Source organism: Schistocerca serialis, chromosome 5, assembly GCF_023864345.2.
Source record: "Schistocerca serialis cubense isolate TAMUIC-IGC-003099 chromosome 5, iqSchSeri2.2, whole genome shotgun sequence".
In the NCBI taxonomy this organism is placed as follows: Eukaryota; Metazoa; Arthropoda; class Insecta; order Orthoptera; family Acrididae; genus Schistocerca; species Schistocerca serialis.
Window position 1 is genome coordinate 366,417,543 of NC_064642.1, and position 15,252 is coordinate 366,432,794.

The window sequence follows — 15,252 nt, forward strand, 5'->3', positions numbered from 1 at the left end:
GCTAGGCATCTTTTTTTTGTTTAACTAAGGCGACTGATAGTGTTGATTACAAAATATTGCTCCAGAAGTTGGTCTACTATAGAATACAGAATTGGTTCACCTCTTACTTTAAGACAGCAAAAGGTCATTCTGCACAGTTTTCAGAATGACTATGATGTCGGGTCCGAGTAGTTAACGGTTAAATGGGAGGGGGGGGGGCAGGGAGGAGTGCCCCAGGGATCAGTGCTTGGTTCACTTCTGTTCCTTATTTATATAAACACGAGGGTTGGAACTTGAATAGTGGAAACTATTTATTTACAGCTCGTAAAAATAGGTACGTGTTTCAAAGTTTTACTGACCTTCAAAGTAGTCACAAGCATTGTGTATAACCCGTTTCCACCGATGTGGAAGTCGTGGGATACTCTTAGCAGTGCTAGTTGTGTTGACAGTTTGAGCGGCGCGGTCTATTGCCCGACGAATTTGTATCAGTTCTGAAGCGAATTCCGCGAAGTGTTTCCTTCAGTTTAGTAGGTGGTATATCAGTCAAACAAATCAGCAACAGTTTGCACTGTACGTGCATGAGCATTGTCCTGCAAAACGATGGTCAGGTCCTGCAGAAAGTGTCATCACTTCCGTCTCTAAGGTGAACGTAGATTGTGTTCCAAAAATGAACAGCATAGAGACAGAAGTGATGAAACTTCATGCAGGACCTGACCATCAATTTTCAGGACAATGCTCAAACACGTATAGTGCAAGCTGTTACTGATTTGTTTGACTGATGGGGCTGCTGAGTGCTATACCACTTATTGCACTCCCCTGACTTAAGCCCTCGTGAGTTCAACTCGATTTATAAACTGAAGGTAACACTTCACGGCATTCGCTTCAAAACTGCTACAAATTCGTCGGGCAATAGACCGCGTCGCTCGAACTGTCAACACAACTGGCACTGCTAAGAATATTCTACGACTTCCACATCGTTGGCAACGGATTATACATAATAATGCTGGTGACAACTTTGAAGGTCAGTAAAACTTTGAAACACGTATCTATTTTGTACGAGCTGTTAATAAATAGTTGCCACAATTTAAGTTCCAACCCTCGTGTGTCCCCTAGTATTACAAGTGATTCCAAAATATTCCTGTTTGGTAATGGCACTAGCTTGGTAGTAAAGGATTTTGAGTGCAACATTGGCAGTGTTTCAAAATGTGCAGTTCAAGACATAAGTTCATGGCTTGTAGAAAATAAACACTCGTGGAAACCCCTTCTTCAGTACCTTGCTCTGAGACTTAATGCCCCCATTTTTACTATTAATACAATATCTGAAGTAAGTGATAGTTGACATGAAAAGTAGTCTACTTTGCTTATTTTCAATCACTTATGACGTATGGTATTATGTTTCTGGTAGATCTTCCCTTTCTCAAAGGGTATTTTTGGCTGGGTTCGGTGTTAAGTTCCCGAACCTCTTGTCGTCTCCTGTTGTTGAGTCGTGGTATTCCGGTATTGGCCTCTCTATATACATGTTCTTTAATGTCGTTTCTTGTCAACAATATCAGCTTATTCCCAAGAATTAGCGGCTTTCACTCAGTTAATACTAGGGAGAAATCCAGTCTGCAGTTGGATCGCTCCTACTTGACTCTTGTGCAGAAAGCGTGCAGTATTCTGCTGCATCCATTTCAATAAACTACCTCAAGAACTCAAAAATTTTTCCAGTAATCCAAGCGCTTTCAAATCTAACCTGAAGAGTTTCCTCATGGGTGACTCCTTCATTTCTGTCGAGGAGTTCCTTGAAAAATTTAGCTAATTCCAGCATTACATTTGTTATTGCGCTTATATAAACTTGTAGCTGGTTTTTTTTACGATTCATAAACATTTCGTTTTATCAATTATTACTCGTACTTATCTGGTATAATTTCATGCACTGACACATTCCATGGCCTTGAAGATTTGCTCCTCAGTTTAGTGTCATGGAACAAGACGTGTAACATAAATAAAATAAAATAAACGTATATTGCCGTTGACGTATTTAATTATGGGAACGTAGGGATGACGACATATTGAGCTTTAAGATAGGAAATTGCGCTCAAAATATCTTGAGAAAAATAGATTTACTGCACCTTTCTGCAGCTGAAAAGTCAACTGAAGACCTGGTAAAGGCAGAAAACAAGAAACCAAAAGAGAATTCTTGACGGGAAAGAGGACCCCGAGTACAAATCTGCCGTCTTTTGAAAGTGTGGCACAAGAAAAAAACATTAGGTTGAACTTTAAATTGCATTTACTGAAAATTATATTCTTTAAAGTTTATGTACCTTTTTTTCAGGGTTAATGGGTGCTAGAATTATGGTATTTTGTATACTTATTTCTATAAAATCAATAAATGACGTCTCAAGAGTAAATTTTGAAATTCTGAATGTAAGCTGATATATGGGGCAAAGTGACTGGAATTTTGCATGAATTTTATGTTATGCTTACAGAATTAAAGTTGAAAAAATATTAAAATTCTCCTATTCTAAATATTATAAAAAGAGTCCTGAGAGAAGATTAATATGCAAAGATATTGAACAGATAAAATTTTGTAGAAATTTTTTGAATATGATCTGAGAAAAAGCTACACATATTATTTTTTTAAATAAAATTTTTAAGGTCCTTGCAAAAGTAAATATACGTAATCCAAGGAAGTTACAGTAAACTTGTTAATTTCATGTAAAGCATGGGACAAAATGTCACTGTCTTATCTTCAAAATTGTGGATTTGGTGCATTTTTAAATAGTGTGTGTTTTTCATGTACGTCCCCACTTCAGGCAAATTTCGGGTCGTTTTTTTTTTGACAGGGGACGGGCGATTTCTTTCCCCATCCTTCCCTAATAGAGTTTGTATTTGGTCCTTAACAGTGAAGCCTGCACGAGACCTGACGGCTTGAAACGAAAGCAGAATACTCGAGAGATTCCAGGTGGTGCGGATAGCCAAGGGTGTCACTCGCGCGAGCGGACTACATACGTAGCGAGAAGGTAAAGTGTACAAGTTAAACACAGCCTCCATCCGACGATCAGCATCACGTAGCACGTGATGAAGATGACGAGTCACGACAACGAAATACCGTGCAGGGAAAACGTCAAAATCAGGCAGAACCGTGACAACTCAAGAATGTCAGTATGAATTAGTTTTTGTCCGTGTGGCTATTGGACGATAGAGCTTTAATGCGGTATTCTGTGAACTAATTCGTGCGGTTCTAGGCTCTACAGTCTGGAGCCGCGAGACCGCTACGGTCGCAGGTTTGAATCCTGCCTCGGGCATGGATGTGTGTGATGTGCCTAAGTTAGTTAGGTTTAAGTAGTTGTAAGTTTTAGGGGCCTGATGATCTCCGAAGTTGAGTCCCATAGTGCTCAGAGCCATCTGAACCATTTGTGAACTAATTTCGGAAAAAGCAATTTGTTATACGGTTTTCTATTTTCTTATTTTCTTATCTTAATTTTCGGACCCCATACCATCAACGAGTAACTGAACGCACGAGCACAAGCACTATATAAATGGGGCGACGGAGGGAAGGAGGAGAGGGGGGAGGGGGGGAGGGGGAGGGAGGACGACAACTTAATAGATCACAAGGGAGTCTCAACAGGAGAGCCCCTGAAAAAAGACGAACAAACTAGGGCATAAAACCGTTTTTTTTCTGAATGCCTCAAACTATACATTTCCATGGTACTTAAAACTCTTATAACGTGCCAACTTAAACCTGGATTATTAAGTATTTTGTGATTACCAAGTCTAAGAAAGTTGAATAATAGTAACATTTAAATTTATCGACAGTGTGCGTGTGATTATTATTCATAACGCCCTAAATACTCACGTAACTATTTCAAATTTAATAGTTTTTCAAACTAAATAAAATCTTCGTTCCTGCAAAATTTCGGTTCAGTCTGCTGAGTGGAACCGTAACAGGCGAAGACCTCTACGTTTTAAGACAGTGAAAAGAATCCGCAAAAAAAAAAAAAAAAAATGTATTTCGTAGTTTAAAATACAGACCTATGATTTTAAAACCTAGAACAGGTTGGAAATTTATTACTTTACAAGAATACCATCGATACGTTCTTTTTGTGTAGTGTCCTTTTACTGCGTAAAACGGGAAAAGCCACGACGGGTAAATCGCTAATTTCTTATAAACCTTCTTGTCGGGAAGAATCAAGGAAAAATAAAATGCGTAGAACTTAATGGACTATATGCTACACTTAGATCCGTTTGAATAACACAGATAAATTCCTCTAGACTAGGTGTTCTAGTGCACTGTAGTGGAAAAACTGAGTAAACTGGAATACATTTTGTAATAAATATTTACTTACGATCATTGCTTCGCCTTTTAAAAAAAGACAATACTGATGAATTACCTTGAATTCTCTTCGTAATATTTCCTCTCGGCATATGCACTGACTATAACTTTAATATTATACGAAATTAAAGACTAAACACCATCCTAACAAGCCTCGGAGGCCCAACGGTTACCGACCGACCGCCGCGTCTTCCTTTGTATTGTGATGAGCCAGTTGCTCGGCCACGATTAACCAGACGTTTTCAATTGGTGAGAGATCTGGAGAATGTGTTAGCCAGGGTTGCAGTCGAACATTTTCTGTATCCAGAAAGGCCCGTAAAGGACCGGCGACATGCGGTCGTGCATTATCCTGCTGAAATGTAGGGTTTCGCAGGGATCGAATGAAGAGTAGAGCCACGGGTCGTAACACGTCTGAAATGTAACGTCCATTCTTCAAAGTGACGTCAATGCGAACAAGAGCTTTGGTGAGAGATCTGAAGAATGTGTTGGCCAGGGCAGCAGTCGAACATTTTCTATATCCAGAAAGGCCCGTACAGGACCGGCGACATGCGGTCGTGCATTATCCTGCTGAAATGTAGGGTTTCGCAGGGATCGAATGAAGGGTAGAGCCACGGGTCGTAACACGTCTGAAATGTAACGTCCATTCTTCAAAGTGACGTCAATGCGAACAAGAGCTGACCGAGACGTGTAACCAATGGCAACCATATCATCACGCTGGGTGATACACCAGTATGGCGATGACGAATACACGCTCCCAATGTGCATTCATCGCGATGTCGCCAAACACGGATGCGACTATCATGATGCTGTAAACAGAACCTGGATTCATCCGAAAAATGACGTTTTGCCATTCGCGCACCCAGGTTCGTCGTTGAGTACACCATCGCAGGTGCTTCTCTCTGTGATGGAGCGTCAGGGGTAACCGCAGCCATGGTCTCGTAACCGATAGTCCATGCTGCTGCAAACGTCTTCGAACTGTTCGTGCAGATGGTTGTTGTCTTGCAAACGTCACCATCTGTTGCCTCAGGGATCGAGACGTGGCTGCACGATACGTTACAGCCATGCGGATAAGATGCCTGTCATCTCGACTGCTAGTGATACGAGGCCGTTGGGATCGAGCACGGCGTTCCGTATTACCCTCCTGAACCCACCGATTCCATATTCTGCCAACAGTCATTGGATCTCGACCAACGCGAGCAGCAATGTCGAGACACGATAAACCGCACTCGCCATAGGCTGCAATCTGACCTTTATCAAAGTCGAAAACGTGATAGTACGTATTTCTCCTCCTTACACGAGGCATCACAACAACGTTTCACCAGGCAACGCCGGTCAACTGCTGTTTGTGTATGAGAAATCGGTTGGAAACTTTCCTCATGTCAGCACGTTGTAGGTGTCGCCACCGGCGCCAACCTTGTGTGAATGCTCTGAAAAGCTAATCATTTGCACATCACGGCACCTTCTTTCTGTCGGTAAAATTTCGCGTCTGTAGCACGTCATCTTCGTGGTGTAGCAGTTTTAATGGCCAGTAGTGTACATTCATCTCACTGAGAGACAAGATAGTCAATGCCTTCATGGAAAAATGTTTTTGGTTGCGTACGTAACCTTTATTGTACCCAGGTGCGCAGCTCTTCGTTCGAAGCTAAGCGACGGCCACGAACGTCTCTCTTCAGGGCTCCAAAAATATGGAAATCCTATGGGGAGAGATCAGAACTGAACGGATTATGGGTAAGGGCTTTCGAGTGAAACTACTGAAGAGTACTCAAAACAATCTTTACATCATATGGGCGGGCATTATCCTGCCACAGAATCATGCCGTCCGCCAACATTCTTGGGCGATTGGGCGTTTGGACTTGTTTGGACTTGATGGCGTGCTTCAAGTTTTGCAAGTGTTCACGCACCCTTGTGCTTTAACTGTGGTGTTGTGTTCCAGAAAGTCAATGAGCAGTGGGCCCCTATAGTCAAAGAAAAAGGTTATCACGGCTTTCCCGGACATGGCGTGCCTATTGTTTCGACTACGCTGCAAAAGTTTCGCTGGTGTGCCCTTACACATCCTCCACACAATCTCTCTCTCTACCCATGCGATTTCTGTATTTTTCGAGCCATGAAGAAAGACATTCGTGATCGTCGATTTGCTTCGGACGAAGAGGTGCATATTTGGGTACAATCATGCTTCCACAGACAACCGTAAACATTTTTCCATGAAGGCACTGAGTGTCTTGTATCATAGGGGATAAACGTAGTAAAGTTATGGCAATTACTGTTGAAAATATGAATAGCTAACTTACTTTTTCGCATGTGTCACATGCTCATTTCGCTGCCCGTTATAGAAATCAGTTGCTTGCAACAATTTTTAAACAGACATATTCCATTTTTCTCTAGCAGTTATTTAAACACCACCAATCTTTGGTGCTACACTGGCCTTATGGTAGCTACGTTTCGCCTGTACATTCCGTAAATCGAAAATCTGGGGCTCAGAGGGGCTACAATCGATTGTGGTGCCAGTACAGCGATTAATGCAATTGGGGTGGCCTTCAACAAGGTACGCTAACGAATCGTTCATAAACTAATTGTCTTCCGAATGCAAGCTTTCGTGCCTAGCGGCTATGCAGCTGTTACGCGTGCTTCGCCGGGTCATGGATAATAATTAACCAGACGTTCCTGGTACAGGCGTATTTGAGCTGATACATCCCACACCGTTCTGTTGCCGGTCGACTATCTGAAAACTGTGAATCATTCCCCTTCGCAGGACCTCACGACCTATCAGTGTAAAATAATTGATGAAGTCTAAGAATCGTTAGTATTTTTCAGGTATCCGCCTCCCTTCTGAAAGTTTACAACTGGCTCCCATGCGTGTATCACGCTTTAGTACTAGCAGTTACTGAGTCCAACACAAAGATGTGAGCAGGGACAACTTTGTCGATAACACTCTTAGGACAACCAATACACAACAGTATACGGCTTTTATTAGCTATTGTAGGACACTCATATTCAACAAGTAATACCTAAAATCACAAGGCTCCTATCAACAGGCGGCTTAGATACATATACAGGGTGTCCAAAAAGAAAAAAGGAAACGCCGAAGAGCTCTAGGACCAGGTTTCTTACACCAGACCTAGAAAAAAGTGCCTGGTAAACATATACTCTAAAATGCATACCTTAAAGGCTGTGAGCGCTTGTTCATCTTCGGTAGAGAGAAAAACATTTATTCTACTAAACTAGTGTTCATAGCTCTTAAGGTATGAATTTTAGAGACCATGTTTACTAGACTTTTTCTTGTTCTGGTCCATACTACCTCCCCCCAAAATATGAAAACCAAAGTTCTTGCAGTAGAGGAGATCTGTTTCATAGTATCGAAGATGAACAAGTGCTCATAGCTCCCAAGGTATGCATTTTAGAGCCTATATTTACTATTTGTTTTTTTATTGTTTTTATGTAACGGACCTGTCCCTAAAGCCTGGAGTTTTCTTTTTGCGAAGGGAGTGGGGGGAGGGAAGGACATCCTGTAGAACCACTACACACTGCTTGCAATATAATCTACTGAAAGTTATGCACTTTTTCTGCAAACAGCTGAGATCTATTAATTGTTTATTTTAATTGATATTTTTTGAGCTCCTTCTACATTCCACCACTCAAATTCATTTCTTACCCAGCGAGGTGGCGACGGTTCAAACCCGCGTCCGTCCATTTTGATTTAGTGTTTCCATGATTTCCCTAAATCACTTTAGGCAAATGCCTGGATGGTTCCATCGAAAGAGCACGGCCGACTTCCTTCCCCATTCTTCCCTAATCCGAGCTTATGCTTCGTCTCTAATGACCTCGTTTTCGGTGGGACATTAAACACTAATCTCCTACTCCTCCATCTCATCTTGCACCCGTTTTTTCTCGGACCTGGTAGTCTTGTGGTAGAGGGAGTGCATTCATCCCGAGAGTTCGCGGGTTCGAATCTCGTTCGAAGTATGGATATTTCAATCTTGTTTTTAATGTAGCATCCACTTCTCAACGGTGTGAGGACTCGTGAGAAAGGTCACATGGTTCGGATTCCACGTTAAACAGCAGGCCACCCTTCCCCAGTTGGATAACTGGGATATCTAGGGACACACAAGTCGTCGAACTAGCGTCCAGTTGAAAGACTTGCACCAGGCCGTTGAGCCACACAAATCTATTATTTGTCGTTTGTTGTCGTGGGTTGCAGATCCACGGCTTCATACGTATGTACGAGGTGACCATTTAGCGTTATAAATAACAAACAATATTTCTGACAATCTTGCTTTATTATTGTTCTGCCCGTAAGCAACAAGATATCGATACACTGAGCGACTGACGTACACTATGTGATCAAAAGTATCTGGGCATCTGGCTCAGAATGACTTACAAGTTCGTGGCGCCCTCCATCGGTAATGCCGGAATTCAATATAGTGTTGGTTCACCCTTAGGGTTGATGACAGCTTCCACTCTCGCAGGCATACGTTCAATCAGGTGCTGGAAGGATTCTTGGGGAATGGCAGCCCATTCTTCACGGAGTGCTGCAGTGAGGAGAGGTATCGATGTCGGTCGCTGAGGCCTGGCACGAATTCAGCGTTCCAAAACATCCCAAAAGTGTTGTGTAGGATTCAGAATAGGACTCTGTGCAGGTCATTCTATTACAGGGATGTTGTTGTTGTGTAACCACTCCACCACAGACCGTGCATTATGAACAGGTGCTCGGTCGTGTTGAAAGAGGCAATCGCCATCCCCGAATCGCTCTTCAACAATGGGAACCAAGAAGGTGCTTCAAACATCAATGTAGGCCTGTGCTGCGATAGTGACAAACAAAACAACAAGGGGTGCAAGCCCCCTCCATGATAAACGCGACCACACCATAACACCAACGCTTCCGAATTTTACAGTTGGCACTACATACGCTGACAGATGACGTTCACCAGGCATTCGTCATACCCACACACTGCCATCGGGTCGCCTCATTGTCTACAGTGATTTGTCACTCTACACAACGTTTTTCTGATGTTCAGTCGTGTAATGTGTACGCTCCTTACACCAAGCGAGGCGTCGTTTGTCATTTACCGGCGTGATGTGTAGCTTATGAGCAGCCGCTCGACCATGAAATCCAAGTTTTCTCACCTCCCGCCTAACTGTCATAGCACTTGCAGTGGATAATATTGCAGTTTGGAATTCCTGTGTGATGGTCTGGATAGATTTATACCTATTACACATTACGACCCTCTTCACCTGTCGGCAGTGTCTGTCAGTCAACAGACGGAGGTCGGCCTGTACACTTTTGTGCTGTATGTATCCCTTCACGTTTCCACTTCACTGTCACATCGGAAACAGTGGACCTAGGGATGTTTAGGAGCCTGGAAATCTCGCGTACAGACGTATGACATAAGTGACACACAGTCACCTGACCACGTTCGAAGTCCCTGAGTTCCTCGGAGCGCTCCATTCTGCTCTCTCACTATGTCTAATCACTACTGAAGTCGCTGATATGGTGTACCTGGCAGTAGTTGTCAGGACAATGCACCTAACATGAAAAATGTATGTTTTGGGGGTGTCCGGATACTTTTGATCACATAGGGTATCTTCCTGCTTCAACGAGAACTGCCATCTTCACCTTAAAAAAAACGAATACAGCACCATGTTGGATACACACCACATATGTCGTCTGCTAAAGGATCAGTAACGGTTTAAAACAATTATCGCTTGACCATACATTTTGCCAACACACACAGTACGAGTTTTTAATTGCGTGGAACTAGGGAACGCAGCACACACACACAGACACACACACACGATGTGTAACTGAGCTAGGAGTTTGTAATTGGATTGCGAGTGCAACCAAATTTAGAAGGTATGATCAGAAGATCACATGACTCGAAGCACCACCATCTTCGAACTTTAGAGTACAAAAGGAGGTTTGACAGCCATAACTGATCAGTCTTCTGTGGTAGTGCAAAGTTTAATCATGACGTCCGCTAACGTGCTAAACTCCCCTCAGCTATTAGGGAGGAAGACGTAACTAACCGACAAACCCTTTGATTTGTGGTTATTACTGGAGTACCTGGACAATCTTGTTACTGATATTGTTAACATAAATTGCGCTGAAAATGTTACATTCCTTAGCAAAAAGAATTTAAATGTGTTTACATCCGTTACAACAGCGTTTTGCGATAACTGTATGATGGTTAATTCTTTGATCAAGTGGACTGTCGGAAGCAATAGAGAAGAGACAATTTATAATTTAAAGAAGAAAATGTATGGTTCATTTAAGTTATCAACACAGGAAATTCTCCAAGTTCATCTCTGCAAAACAGGAGATCAAAAAGAAGCTACCATTTCTCCTACAGGGGAACGATAATGTGGCAACAATAGGAATGTTGGGATAAAAATCGGCAAGGCAGCACTGAAAACCGCTTCGAAGAAATATAAAAATTCTGTAGCTATACTATAAAAAGTGGAACTGACTGATGCTAAAATGGGTTATTAATGGAAGAGCTGCATGGGATTTTGTAGCAGCTTAGTGTAGATGACTATTATGTTGTGGATCTGGATATAACGCAAGATATCGCTGCAGGTTTTAACAAAATGGTTATGTGAAACTACCTAATATCAAACCATGACATCTGTGTGCCAGAGAAGTAGAAATATGACTGTAAACCACAATAAGACAGTTGGGATTGGCTGTTTACCGTGGATCAACTCCATTTGTAGAGTGAAGGTATATAAAAAAAAAATGTATTTCAAATCATGAGCCCAGGAGTGAACAAAGCTATCGGTAACCTCCTTATCGATTTTATAAAGTGCTCTGATATGCAACTACTAATAACTTTTACATCTCCTTGGGTAAAAAACTTTATATTACTACACTTGAGGATGCAGTTTACAACCACAAAATTGACTGTGTGTTTTTGACCTTTGCAAGATGTATAAGTGCATTAAATGCCAACAAACAGTATTTACAACATGCACGGCTGCACTCTGTGCCAGTCGCTTCTGTGTGGTGTCAACTAATGAGTAACTCACAGAACAGTTGCTGTGTGGTGTTTATCAGTGTTCTGTCGTTTGTCTGCTGGGGCAGTAAGAATACCCGAAAACTGACTGGCTTACAAGTAAACCTTGCAGATAATCAAGACTAAAAAATATTATGAACTATACTAACTGACAAACCCGGCGTTCCAAAGGTATTCGTTTTGCCATTTTTATATTAAAAACGAAATCCTAATTGCATTACTGCATTAGACTCGGTGTGAGATAATCCCAGACAGTTTCCGTAGACTGGGTGCAGCTGCTTCGTATGTCTGCAACGCGATTCCGTTGACGTCTCCATGGCAACGCCTCTTCATTGCTGTGCGGACGACTATTGTGTTCACATACAGTCGTTTGCACTTCGCAATTGAAAACTGTGACAACCGTTGCCAGATGCCAGGGATTACCTTAAGTTGATTCGACTGTGGGAGTGCCTTACTAGTAAAGAATAAATATACACACATCAAAAATACTTTTGCATCACCTCGGTTCCGAGAGTTCCGAACACTGTACAGAAAATTGGAATACACATCAACATAAACATCATTTACGCCCTTTTTATAGCTCATGAAAACCACACATTGCGTGTTGTACCACCATACAGCGAGTCCTTCAGAGGTGGTGGTCCAGACTGCTGTACACACCGGTACCTCTAATACCAAGTAGCACGTCGACTTGCATTGATGCATGCCTGTATTCGTCGTCGCATACTATCCACAAGTTCATCGAGGCATTGTTGGTCCAGATTGTCCCACTTCTCAACGGCGATTCAGCATTGATCCCTCAGAGTGGTTGCTGAGTCACGTCGTCCATAAACATCCCTTTTCAATCTATCCGAGGCATGTTCGATAGGGTTCATGTCTGGAGAACATGCTGGACACTCCAGTCGAGAGATGTCGTTATCCTGATGGAAATCATACACAAGATGTGCACGATGGGGGCGCGAATTGTCAACCATGAAGACGAATGCCTCGCCAATATGCTGCCAATATGGTTGCACTATCGGTCGGAGGATGGCATTCACGTATCGTACAGCCGTTACGGCGCCTTCCATGACCACCAGCGGCGTACGTCGGCCCCACATAATGCCACCCCAAAACATCAGGGAACCTCAACCATTCTGCACTCGCTGGACGGTGTGTCTAAGGCGTTCAGCCTGACCGGGTTGCCGCCAAACACGTCTCTGACGGTTGTCTGGTTGAAGGCCTATGCAACATTCATCGGTGAAGAGAACTTGATGCCAATCCTGAGCGGACCATTCGATATGTTGTTGGGCCCATGCGTACAGGGCTGCATGGCATCATGGTTGCAAAGATGGACCAAGCCATGGACGTCGGGACTGAAGTTGTGCATCATGCAACCTACTGTGCACAGTTTGAGTCGTAACATGAGGTCCTGTGGTTGCACCAAAAGCGTCATTCAACATTATGGCCTTGCTGTCAGGGTTCCTCCGAGCCATAATCCGAAGGTAGCGTTCATCCACAGCAGTAGCAGCCCTTGGGCGGCCTGAGCGAGGCATGTCATCGACAGTTCCTGTCTCTCTGTATCTCCTCCATGTCCGAACAACATCGCTTTGGATCACTCCGAGACACCTGGACACTTCCGTTATTGAGACCCCTTCCTGGCACAAAGTAACAATGCGGGCGTGGTCGAACCGTGGTACTGACCGTCTAGGCGTGGTTGAACTACAGACAAAAACGACAAAAACTCCTGTCTCTAAGCTGGTCGCAGGTTGTGCTCCAAAAATGAACAGCATAGAGACAGAAGTGATGACACTTTCTCCAGGACCTGGCCATCATTTTGCCGGACAATGCTCAAGCACGTACAGTGCCCGCTGTTACTGATTTATCTGACTGATGGGACTGCTAAGTGCTGTACTATCTACTGCACTTCCCTGACTTAAGCCCTCATGTGGTCAACTCGATTTCTGAACCGAAGGAAACACTTCACGGCATTCGCTTCAGAGCTGCTACAAATTCGTCGGGCAATAGACCGCGCCGCTCGAACTGTCAACACAACTGGCACTGCGAAGAGTATCCTACGACTTCCACATCGCTAGCAACGGGTTATACACAATGCTGGTCAATACTTTGAAGGTCAGTAAAACTTTGAAACACGTATCTATTTTGTATGCGCTGTAAATAAATAGTTGCCGCTATTAAAGTACCAACCCTCTAACATACATCCACTTTATATATTTATGGATGGACTGAACAATCTACATGTTTTTATTGATATTGTTGAAATCTTAAGCACGTGAGTCAGGTTAAGTGCGGGGATGCCGACAAGTTATACTGGGAGGAAGGGGACAGTAAAAACCCGTGACTTCCTCCCCACTTTTTCCTCTCCTCGCCCTGCTCCCCGACCAGAACTGAAACGAAGATCCGCGGCTGAATAACATTGTGCGGATATAGGCAGGGATAGAAACGTAGCGATATGAAAGCATTGAACCAAAGTGTGATTAGCAACCAAGGGTAAGTGAATCACGAAGTGACTTATACTGAGTGGTTATAATTAAAATGCAGCCTCTCGCAGAAGTCCTTTGTGGGCAGTGATTACAGTATGGCAGCGAAACTTGTTAGATATTCTGATATGTCAACGAGAAACCGATTTACGATGGAGAAACATTAGTTCCAATTTTGACCACCTGGTGGGAATCTGGCGCTGTACAACATTCCATCGACGTCTCCGATGCTCATATTGAACAAATTGTGTAAGTGGCAGTTAACAACAATGTCAACATTATGGCTTTATCACTTGTTTGATCTTTTCTACCCACGCCCCCTTCCTAATCGATTATATATGGAAACATTTCTTGCATTAACGGCACCAAACTTGCAACTGGTGGCCAAAATTGGAACTAATTTCTCCAAGCACAAATCGCTTCTGCCTTAACGCATTAGAATATCTACCAATTTTCGCTGTCATACGATAATTACAGCTCACAGTGGAATTCTGTAACTGCACTTTAATTATAAGCACGCGGTACTTACCCGCTTTGGGAGACTTTCGAAGGCAGACGACGCGCGTCGGCTGCAGGGACGCGCCAGCCGAAGAGGCGGTAGACGACGCTCCGACGTCTGCCTGGGACGCGGACTGTGCGGGGGCGGCGTCGCCAATCGCGGGCGTGGCAGCGGCGGCGGTGGCGACGGCGGCGGCGGCGGCGGCGTGCTCCAGCCAGCCGCGGGGCGTGGCGGCCAGGAAGGCAGCCGCGGCGGCGGGCCCGTCGCTGTCGTCGGCGTCGCTGTGCTCGGGGCTGAGCAGCGACACCATGGTGACGACGTCGACGCTGCCCCTGGCACCGCCGCGGCGCCCGCCCCCCGCCTTCTTGGCGTCCGTGGCCGCCTCCCGCGCCGCCGGCTCCGCCGCAGACGGCGGGGCGAGCTGCGAGCGGTTTTCGGCGTCGCCGACGCCGTCGGCCACCTCGTCGGAGGAGTCTTCGTCTCCGCGGGGGCGCGCCAGCCGCAGCTTGGCCGTGCGGAGGCGGCGGCGCGCGGGGGCGGACTTGACGCTGCGCTCGAAGCGGACGCGAGCCGTGCCCTGGGCCATCTCTTCCGCCGTCTGCCAACACCGGAAACAGATCCTCAACCGTGACCCACACTCGAGTTTAGGAAGCAAACGCCACTCCCCAATATACCAGTAAGAAATCACCCTCGCTGTAACAACTACACTGCCTCACAAAAAAACTGAAGGACCCAGAATAGATGGTCTAGTGCTGACGTACATTAGGTAGCCCTTATTTGAATGTAATTTCCTTAAGTTTAGAGCTTTGCTTCTCCCACCCCCACCTTTAATACCAACGGACAAAAAAAACTGTGAAAAATTCCATCGCAAGCTGATAAATTCTAGACGACCATCAAACGCCTTCAAGTTGGAGCATAGCATCCGCAGCACCCATTTCCCTTAAAAGTCATTGCTTTCTTCTTGATCTC

The 15,252-nt window shown here is 44.3% G+C and overlaps 1 protein-coding gene across 1 annotated transcript in view; it reads right to left on the reverse strand.

Annotated features, from left to right (window-relative positions):
* Positions 1-7,401: 7,401 nt before the first annotated feature.
* LOC126481942 (uncharacterized) overlaps positions 7,402-15,252 on the reverse strand; it is a 34,453-nt gene continuing 26,602 nt past the window's right edge. The window contains exons 3-4 of the mRNA XM_050105901.1: positions 14,314-14,881; positions 7,402-7,412 (exon numbers count right to left, since the gene is read on the reverse strand). Coding sequence (XP_049961858.1) covers positions 7,402-7,412; positions 14,314-14,881 — 579 coding nt within the window. The remainder of the gene's footprint in view (positions 7,413-14,313; positions 14,882-15,252) is intronic.